The 11,341-nt window shown below is 35.4% G+C and overlaps 1 protein-coding gene across 1 annotated transcript; it reads left to right on the top strand.

The window, feature by feature from the left end:
* The first annotated feature begins 501 nt into the window (after positions 1-501).
* Positions 502-5,096, top strand: LOC130818500 (uncharacterized). Its single transcript, XM_057684672.1, has 2 exons — positions 502-946; positions 4,987-5,096. The coding sequence occupies exons 1-2, from the start codon at positions 502-504 to the stop codon at positions 5,094-5,096; spliced, it is 555 nt and encodes a 184-aa protein (XP_057540655.1).
* The last annotated feature ends 6,245 nt before the right edge of the window (positions 5,097-11,341 follow it).

Here is an 11,341-nt window from a genome sequence, read left to right as displayed (position 1 = left end):
GGGCATTAATTTGGACGGTTATAAGCCAATTAATAGGCCCTTTTATTTCAGTCTTGTTTTTAGAATATGTAAAGGCATTATTGAATGTAACTCAAGCTATATAAGGCTTGGAAATGATCAATGAAAATTCATTCAGAAATTTGCCTAAACAAAACCTTCACGTGTGTGAGTTCTAACTTTGCTAGGAGTTTAGCTAAGTTGTCAATCCAAGGTTGAGAGTTTCTCAATTTTGAAGAGTTCGAGTTTTGGTCGAGTGTTCCCAAAGCTTGACCTTAGTAGTCGTTGTCTAGGTTGAGTGTTCCCTAAACACTTCTACACCCAAACAAGTGAGTGAGTGTTCCTCCTTGTTATATCCCCAAGTTAAGGGTGAGTGTTCCCCTAAACTTACTTGTTTCTTTCCAATTATCCTTCTAAAAAAACCTATCACACATTCCCACGTTTTATCCCATTTGTGAACGAAGTTTTCCAACTTAGTTTACACATCAGCTACTGATCACCCTCATGGAGAATCAGGCTAAAGAGGCCAATGACGACGGGAAATACTTTAAGAATATGGCATATCATCGTCCGCCGCAATACAATGGAGAAGCTGATCCGGTTCGCTTCGAGAATTGGCTCGCAGAGATGGAGAAACTTTTAGAGGTCATTAACTGTCCAGCGCGCCTAAAAGTAAAGCTGGCTTACTTCTACCTATCTGGTCCAGCAGAGTTATGGTGGCGTTCTGTCAAGGCCACTATGACTGATACCTTTTGGGATGATTTCCTTATAACTCTTCGTCAACAATTCTATCCGCCATCACTCCAACGGAAAAAGGAGAATGAGTTCTTACATCTTCGTCAGGGTCTTATGACCGTGATTGAGTACAGTTGTAAGTTCAATGAGCTGTCTCAATTTGCTTCTGACATTGTAAGCAAAGAAAGTGCTCGTGCATCCCGCTTCTTCGAGGGTCTTAATCTTAAGATCCAAAAGGGGATCGGGAAGTATTCTGACTTCCGAGATCTCTACGACCGAGCGCTTGAGTATGAGAGGATCCTTGACAAAGAGGACAACACCAACAAAAGAAAATTTAGTGGAGGCAACAACAACAGGAACAAGAGGCCGACCAATTGGGATCGCAAGCCGTTCCAACCAACCACTTCAACAAGAATCACAGTTTGTAAGTGTCGCTTATGTGGTAAGGATCACCGAGGTCGTTCATGCACTGGGAAGATCATCTGCTTCAAATGCAAAAAGGAGGGTCATGTTTCCACTAACTGCCGAGAAGGTATCCAGTTGGGAGCTAGTAGTACTGGTAATTATGGAGCTCCTAGTTCTTCGGGAAATGTTCAGAGTATTGCAGCGAGGAGGACTGCCGGTTTGCACGCTATTAGCAACCATGTAGACAATCTTCATCAGGCGTTTGAGGGTAAGGTCATTTCTGGTCACTTTGTCGTAGGAGACTCTTTGGCTCATATTCTTTTTGATTCAGGAGCTGACCGATCTTTTATCTCTTCTTCTTTTCTTCATAAATCCTCTATCTCTCTTGAACTCAAAAATTTAATCTCCAAATTCTATTACCTGACGGTTCACCATTCCTATGTGACCGTATCTTTCCTAATTTTCCTCTTAAGATTTCGGACAACCATCTACCTGCCGATCTAATAGTGTTTGAGTTGGGTACATATGATATTATTTTGGAGATGGACTGGTTGGGACGTCATCATGTGGAGATTTTGTGTAAAGAGAAGATCGTTCGAGTTAAGGCTCCAGGTGGAGAATGTTTGATTAGGAAGAATTCTATGTTTCCCATTCATACCATTTCTGCAGTTCAAGCCATTGAGATGATTAAACATGGAGATAAGGAATATTTGTATTTTATTGCTAGTAGTAAGGAGAAAATCAAGTTAAGTCTTGAGGAAACCCCAATTGTTTGTGATTACCCTGATGTTTTCCCTGAGGATCTACCTGGTTTACCTCCAAGGAGAGAGGTTGACTTTCATATAGATCTAATTCCTGATGCTACCCCTATCTCTAGGACTCCGTACCGTTTTGCTCCAGCTGAGTTAGCCGAATTGAAAAAGCAATTAGATGATTTATTGGTGAAAGGTTTTATCCGACCTAGTGTGTCACCCTGGGGAGCCCCTGTTCTATTTGTGAAGAAGAAGGATGGAACGATGAGATTGTGTATTGATTATAGGGAGATTAATAAGATCACCATTAAGAACCATTACCCTTTGCCCAGGATAGATGATTTGTTTGATCAGCTAAGAGGCGCTCAGGTGTTCTCGAAGATTGATTTAAGGTCTGGATATCATCAATTGAGGATGGCCAAGGAGGATGTTTCTAAAACAGCATTTCGGACCCGATATGGACATTATGAGTTATTGGTGATGCCATTTGGGTTAACAAATGCACCTGCAACATTTATGGATTTGATGCAGAGGTATCTTCATCCTTATTTGGATAAATTTGTGGTTGTTTTTATCGATGATATTTTGGTATATTCAAGGAGTAGGGAAGAACATGAAGAACACTTTAGGATGATTCTGGAGCTTTTGAGAAAAGAGAAATTGTATGGGAAGTTTAGTAAGTGTAACATCTCGGAATAACTCGGGTCGTATGAAAAGAGAAGATGGCCCTTTTAAAACGAGATAAATATTATCCGAGTCAAACCGGGATGTTAGAAGGCAGTTAAAACGGATTTGAAATTTAAGGAAAGCTTGCGGATCGAGTTCTATTAGTGTTATTATGAACTACTAGATATAAGAAATTCTTAGCAGCGGATAAGCACGAAAAGTTAAATCTACTTATTACAACTTGAGAACGAAAATCGCCTCATAAAACCAAATGTTCTTTAAACTTAATTAGAAGTTCTTATCAAGACTTCTATACCCTAATGATTTATTTCTTCAAGGGTCAATCCTCACTCCCCAAACCTGCAACTTAACTTACGGCTAGTCATTGCCCAGATAGGAAACAACATCATCGCAGGGTCGTTAAGACCAAAAGTACACGTCAGCAATCGTCGCATATCAAGTAAATAATAACACAAGAGAAAGTTTTAATTTAATAGCTGTCAATTCACAGAACAGTACGCTTCGATCATGCTAATAAAGAATATTTATTTTCATGTAAAGATTAGTCAGCCATACTGCTGTACTATCCAGCCATACTGCCGGTACACTCCAATCTCCATAAGTGAGACATTACATTAGGGGGAGCTAACCCCTAAGCAAGTCTCTACCATAGACACTTGCCTTACTTCGGTGCCTATGGTTAAGTATGCATACCCCCGCGGTGGCTCATAATGCCGCCATATACCGCGAGTAATTCATTTCCACCAATTGACGTCATACTACGTCCACTTTAAAGTTAGTGAGGTCATACTACCTCTGCTTATCAAAACAATGTATCAAAATTATTTATTTGAAAGATAACATTATTCGTACTATATATCCATACTTTACTTTTGTATACCATTATTATATGATACATCGGACTAATGCGAACTTCGCTGCGTGTACATACCTTAAGCAAGATAACCAACTCACAAGCGTCTTAATCAATTCCCGGTCACGAATCGACTTCCTACAAGGTTCAATGGTATTCGGGAAATAAGCACACATACACATTTTCCTCAAATCATCCATAACACACATATACAATTACACCCATACCTAGAATACTACACACAACATGAACATCCATCACACACTATAACATGGTAAATGCACAAAACAGGACAGCCTATATAATCTGTCCAGAAACTCAACTTAAAACTTTCAAACTGAAAATCCGACTTCACCGTTGCGTCTGGAAGGCGTCAAAACCCCCGGGTATCAATTTTCATAATTTATAACATAGTATAAGTATTTTTAACTTATTTTCAAAGCCAAAAATGTTCCAAAAACACATTTTTTTTCACCATTTTCAAAACCTACGGGATTCTGTCATTTCATTTTTTTTTTCACAAAAATATAAAAAATTTCAATACTTTATTTCCTATTAAATCTAAACAACAATGTTTACATAATTTTCATGATCATCTACAAAATAAATTTTAATTAATTATTTTTTTTCCTCAAAAATAATTCTTTTTACACAAATGTACACACACATACACATCACATATATACATGTATATTTCTCTACCAACATTATAAATTCCTCCTATTAATTAATAAAAATAAATTTCTAACACCACATACATTTTTTTCTATGAGCATCCATTTTTTTTATTTATATATACTTTTCAATCATCCATCAAACAAATCCTTCACACCCATATAAACATATCTAAAACCCTAAAACCATACATTAATTTAGATAGAAAAATACATTATACTTTCATACATGAATTTTAAATCATAAACAAATCATAAATTATAAAATAACACACATAAAAAAATCATAGAAATTTAAATTAAAACTTTAAAAATAAAATTAGGTTAAGAATTTACTCATAATTTGCACAAGAACAAAACACCAATTGATGAACAAGATGATGATACTAGGCGTGAGTAGAAGGAGATTGAAGAAGAATATATTTTTTTCCTTGAGTTTTCTAAGAGTTTTGAAAAAAAAAGAATGCTAATGATGAGACTAAGGTAATTAGGAGATTAAGGAAATAAAGGAATTAAGGAAATTAAGGAAACAATTATGCAAGGCATAATTCTTAATCTTTCAATATTCTTCAAGAGGTTACAAATCCCCCAACTTACCCCATATGGCCGGCCAACTCTTCAAATCCCCTTTTATTATTATTTTTTTTTTTTGAAATTAAAGATAGATTAGGAAAAAGGTTTGGGCTTAAAATGGTTTTAATTGCCTTAAAAGTTGAAATCTCATGATCTAACCCACTAACAAAATAAATAATAATAAAAAAAATACTCTTCTAAAAAGAATAATAACAATAATAATATTACTAGTAAATCATTTAATATATCGGAAAAATATCGGGGTGTTACAGTAAGTGTGAGTTTTGGCTTGAGGAAATATCTTTTCTAGGTCATATGGTGTCTAAGGGTGAAATTTCTGTAGATCCTGAGAAGATTAAAGCAATAACGGACTGGCCGATTCTTAGAAATATGACTGAAGTTCGGAGCTTTTTGGATTAGCTAGGTACTATAGGAAATACGTTGAAAACTTTTCTAAGGTTGCTCGTCCCATGTTTAAGCTGTTGAAGAAAGGGATACGATTTCAATGGAATGAGAGGCACACAATTGCTTTCGAGGAATTAAAGAAAAGACTTACTACCGCCCCTGTTTTAGCAATGCCTGATTGTAGCAAGCCATTCGAGGTCTATTGTGATGCTTCATTCGAAGGTTTAGGTTGTGTACTTATGCAAGAAGGAAAGGTCATAGCTTATGCATCGAGGCAGTTAAGGCCACATGAGGTGAATTACCCCGTGCATGACATTGAACTTGCTGCAATGATCTTTGCTTTGAAGTTGTGGAGACATTATTTGTATGGGTTACCGTGTAAGATCTACACTAATCATCAAAATTTGAGGTATGTCTTCAACCAAAAAGAATTGAACATGCGCCAAAGGCGGTGGCTTGAGGTTATTAAGGATTATGATCTTGAAATTGTGTACCACCCTGGAAAAGCGAATAAGGTAGCTGATGCCTTGAGTAGGAGACCGAGAGTGTCTGTGAATGCCATTATGTCTGTACCATGGGAGTTGTATCGTGAGATGCAGAGTTTGGGATTAGAGATTTGTAGTCGACACGAGGTTGGTCAGTATTTGGGAGCAATGACTATACAACCTACTTTGTTTGATCGTATGATTGAGGCACAACTTGAGGATCCAGAGATTGTTGAGTTGATCCATAGAGTTGAGAAAAATGAGACTGATGCTTTTGAGTTAGGAGAAAGAGGAGGGTTGAGGATGAACGGTAGATTGTGTGTTCCAAATCAATTTGAATTGAAGAATGAGATTCTGAAGGAAGGTCATCAAAGTTTATTTCATTTGCATCCAGGTCGAGATAAGATGATTGAGGAGATAAGAGAGATATTTTGGTGGAAAGGTCTAAGGAAAGATGTCTCTGATTTTGTGTCTAAGTGCCTAGTCTGCCAGAGGGTAAAGTTCGAGAGACAAAAGAGTTCAGGGTTGCTTCAACCGTTGCCTGTCCCAGATTGGAAGTGGGACTCGATTTCTATGGACTTTGTGGTAGGGCTGCCAAGGACCCAGCGAGGGAATGATGTTATTTGGGTCATTATTGATAGATTGACCAAGGTCGCTAGATTTGTGCCAATGAAGAATACTTGAGGGGCCAAGCAATTAGCAGATGCCTATGTCCGAGAGATTGTCAGACTTCATGGTGTTCCGAGGACTATTGTTTCGGATAGGGATCCGAAGTTTTTATCGAGGTTTTGGGAAAAGTTGCAGGAAGCTTTTGGGAGTAAGTTGTGCTTGAGTACTGCTTTTCATCCTGCGACTGATGGTCAGACTGAGAGAACTATTCAGACTTTAGAGGATCTTTTGAGATGTTGTGTGTTGGACTTTGAGGGTTCTTGGGAAGATAAATTACCGATGGTGGAGTTCGCCTACAACAACAGTTTCCAATCTAGTATTAGGATGGCACCGTATGAAGCTCTTTATAGAAGGAAGTGTCAAGTACCTTTGTGTTGGGATTTGATGGATAGGACCATTCCCGAAGGTCCAGATGTGATTAAGGAATCCATTGATGCTCTGAAGATTGTTCAACAGAACATGAGAGCAGCACAGAGCCGACAAAAGAGTTATGCTGATAATCGTCGAAAGATGTTGCAATTTGAGGTTGGCGACAAGGTTTTCCTAAAGGTTTCACCTACAAGGGGTGTCCAGCGTTTTGGAGTTCAAGGAAATTTGAGTCCAAAATTTATTGGACCTTTTGAGATCCTAAGGAGAGTCGGGGAAGTTTCTTAAGGGGTGTCCAGCGTTTTGGAGTTCGAGGAAATTTGAGTCCAAAATTTATTGGACCTTTTGAGATCCTAAGGAGAGTCGGGGAAGTTTCTTATGAGTTGGCTTTACCTCCAAGTTTAGCAAAAGTTCATAATGTGTTCCATGTTTCACAGTTGAGGAAGTATGTTCATGATCCGTCCCATGTTCTAGCTCACGAGCCGCTTTTGATTGAGGAGTCTTTGGTGTATGAGGAACGACCAATAAGGATCTTAGATACACGAGTAAAAGAGATGAGAAATTCAAGGATTCCATTGGTCAAGGTTTTGTGGTCAAACCACGGGGTTGAAGAGGCGACTTGGGAAAAAGAGGTCGACATGAGAGAGCGTTATCCTAACCTTTTTGGTAAGTCCTAGTTTCGGGACGAAACTATCTAAAGGGGGAAAGAGTTGTAACAGGCTCAAATTTCTTAATCTTAATCTTCCGATTAATTATTCCGAAATTTTGTTTCGAATTCCTAATCCTTTGGTTATCTAATTCAAATCACCTTTAATTCCTAAACCTTATTCCGATTTTGTAATTTCTTCCAAATATTAAACTTAAATATATATATATATATATATATATATATATATATATATATATATATATATATATATATATATATATATATATATATATTCTTAAATTTCTTTATAAGCACTAAAATATTATTTTATTATTTTATACTACGAAAAGTAAAATTTTAATATAATATTTACGGTTTTATTAAAACGTTACGTTTCAATTTCGTTTCCTTAAACTAACTTTACTACTTATCATTTTAACCTTACAACTTTGATTTAATTATTTTATACCTAAATATTAACTATATTTTTCTTATTAACTTTAACTATAGTTTTAGCCAAAATTTTCTAAGTATACTATCAAATTTTCATAATCAAACCTTAATAATACTTTCTCATTAATCTAAAACATTTCACTAGTATAAACTAGAACAAAAATTTGATGAACCAAAATCCTTTCTACATCAATTCATAATGTTCATCACTTACACAAGCTATCACCATTCCCTTACACAAGTTAACCTTCTTTTACACTCCAAACTCTTACACATCCACTTACACACTCCAACTCTTACACATTCACTTACACACTCTAAATCACTTACACAAGTTAACCTTCTTTTTCATACAATCTTATGAACTAAAAAGTTGCCCAAAATCCATTACAAATACCCCTCTTTAGCCATGAGATCACTTGCACCCCCATCATCAAATCTTTCTACCATTCTTTCTTATATCTTCACTTCATTAACATCTTATTAACTTTATACCCTTTTTATTTGTTGAAGAATCAAATGAAGATGGAGCTTGATCTTATCACTTCTTAAGCCAATAATCATCAACTTTTGAAAAGTCAAGTATTATCTTTTGGAGCTTGAATATCATTTTCTTTTGGGTAATTGAAGATGTACTTCTTTGAAGCTTGGAGCCTTGAAGACTTTCTCTTCTGGAGCTTATTTCTTTAAGTTTTTATTTTCCTATTATTATTCTCTTACTTGGTTTAGCACCACCTTCGGAGGAAAATGGTATACATTTTCTTAACTCTCTCGTTATGTGATATTTATTTATGGTTACTTGATAATATAAAAGCATGATCAACATGATTTTATTTTAGTCATTTAAACTTTACATGATAATATTAAAGTCATCTCCAGTTTAGTGATATTTTTGTCAAAACAATAATACTTTTGGGACACTCGAAAAAAAAAGTCATATATATGGAAATTTTTGATTAATATGATAATATAGATATATATGAATTTTACTAGTTAAATAAACTTATGTCTTTAAAATGATTCCATATCATCTTGGTGTTTTGATAAATTTTTAATCGGTTTATTGGTAAAATAGTCAAACAAATTTGTTAAAATGCTTAGCGTTGTTTTTCTCGAAAACTCATTTCATTTAGATTTTGTACCTTTAATAACTTGTCGGATTATGTTTTTTTTAGTTATGATAGATCCGTTTTACTATTTTACTGATTATTTGATAAAATACGCTGTTAATATTACTCTTAACTTTTATGATTATTTATGACATAATAATGACTTAGTTTAGCCTCAGAAATCTTAGTATAGCTACAGAAATTTGTTATTTAATTAATATTAATTTATTAGATACTAGTAATTTGTTTCTATTAAAAGTGTAGAATTGTCAAATTTTTGACTAGTGCCAGTTTGACTTATAAGAATGTAAACTAATTTCGGTTTAGAGTCTTGTTTGATATAGCATGATATTGATTGTATGACTCTGATAGTAAGGTAATGTCGAACCATGGACCGGCATGTAAAATCCCGGCGTCCGTGTTAGCCGGCACGTAAAATGCGGTGTCAGACAGGGGGTCCGAGAAAAATCCATCCTGTGAAGTCTCGAGCATAACAGTATTGAGAGGAGTGACGACTCCCACCACAGTTAGGGTTTAGGACTACGGTCCTCACCTAACCAGACCCTTACATATATCAGTTGTCATTATTGTTGTGATCTTGTCATGTGCTATGATGGTAAAGTTATGAGGCTTAATTGAATTTGATTAAATAAGCATTAAGGTTACCATGTATTTAGTAGCAGTATTGAACTTCTGCAAGTATTGTGAATGTAACTTAATGGCTTAGTAAAGGTCAATAATGAGTAATAACCTTCTATATTGTGGTTGATGATTATATTTTAAGCATGATAAAATTGTACTTGGCTTTATCGTTGACCGATTTAATCGGCTGTCATCCGTATTATGGATGACAGTATTTTGCAGAAAAATTTAGCTCAGGTTTCGATCCAGGCCGCAACTTTAATTATTCTATCGAGGACTTAGCTTCAATGATTTTACTTGATGACTATATTGTACTTATGTTTTTTTTTTTTCGTATTTAAGTAAACCTTATTTTATATTTTCTCAATTGTAAGATATATTTTTTTTACTTATGTTTTGAACGATTTTAGTTTAAATGGTTTTTAGCAGTTCGACGTTTTACACTTCTGCATTATTTATCTTAAGTATAATTATTAATGTTAATTATGTATCGAGAGTGCTGCTCCTGCTACAGCAGATACTTGGACATGGTTCTTAGATCTTCTAGTTGACGACATTAACTCAGTGACAGAAAAAGATAGTGAAATTACATTTCATGAGTGACAGACAAAAGGTATCACCTTTACCTTTTAACATATAAAACTAGATATATATGATCATGGAAACATAGATTTTGACTAAAAATTGTTTATGTGCAGGGTTTGATAGATGCATTGAAAAATGTTGTCTCACAGTCAGAAGTTAGATTTTGTTGTAGACATATATGGGCAAACTTTAAAAAGCAATTCTTCGGAGAGCTATTTAGGCATTTATTTTGGAAGGCGGCCAAAGATACAACTAATGTAAGTTAGTGATACTTGTTTATTTTGTTGTGCTCATATAGTGATATACTTATTTTCTGTGTAGTATCATTTTCAACAATATATGACTGCAATTAAAGACATATTAGTAGAGGCGTATGAGTACTTAGCTGCCATTCCTAGTGCCCACTTGTCCAGACATGCATTTACAACAAAGAGTAAGTCTGGAATGTTACTCAACAATTGTTGTGAATCCTTTAACAATGTGTTGAGAGAGGCTAGGGGAAAGCCTATCATTTCATTAATGGAATGGATTAGAAGATATGTCATGCGAAGGTGTGCAGCAAAAAGGGAAGGCCTGAGTAGGTTTGATGGAGTTGTGATGTCTTCTGTAGTTAAAATGATTCAGAACTTGAGTAGGAATGTCATGGGTTTAAGAGTGATATCGGTTGATGTGTGTGAATTTGAAGTGGATGAAGATGATGAAAAATACGTGGTTAACCTACAAACTATGAAATGCACTTGCTACAAGTAGAATTTATTGGGAATAGCATGTACACATGCAATGGCTTGTATCTCGAGAAGGAAATTAGATTTTCTTCCTTATGTCAACGAAGCATATTATGTAAGAACATATGCGCCAATATTTCATGGTATGCCTAGACATAAACAATGGTCATCAAGTACATTAGTTAGGCCTCTTCCTCCACCTTTTAGAAATATGCCAGGGAGGCCGTCAAAGAAGAAAAGAAAGCCAGAAGCTAATGAGGGTAGGGATGGTAAGAAGAAAAAGGGAAATTTGGTTAGTAGGAAAAAGAAGGATAAATGTGCAAATTGTGATAACTTTGGGCAATACAAGAAAACTTGCAAGAATCCACCCAAGCCTACTACAAGCGCACCGAAGGTCAAGGTAGGTAGACCAAGTAAAAATGCAAGCATTTCTAGTCAATCTAGGCTTTCTCTCATTTCCAGTCAACAATCAAGCATTTCCAATCAAGTTTGTGATTAAGTTAGAAGTTTGTATTACGTTATTTTGTATGAACAATATGGTATTTTGTATTAAGTTTGAAGTTTCTATGAACATTGT

This window comes from Amaranthus tricolor, chromosome 7, assembly GCF_026212465.1.
Source record: "Amaranthus tricolor cultivar Red isolate AtriRed21 chromosome 7, ASM2621246v1, whole genome shotgun sequence".
Classification (NCBI taxonomy): Eukaryota; Viridiplantae; Streptophyta; class Magnoliopsida; order Caryophyllales; family Amaranthaceae; genus Amaranthus; species Amaranthus tricolor.
This window is presented reverse-complemented; position numbering and strand designations above follow the sequence as displayed.

Coding starts and splice junctions, on each gene's coding strand:
- LOC130818500 (XM_057684672.1), top strand. CDS start 502: ATGGAGAATCAGGCTAAAGAGGCCAATGACGACGGGAAATACTTTAAG. Junction 947..4,986: donor TGCATCCCGCTTCTTCGAGG/GTCTTAATCTTA, acceptor TATCTTTTCTAG/GTCATATGGTGTCTAAGGGT.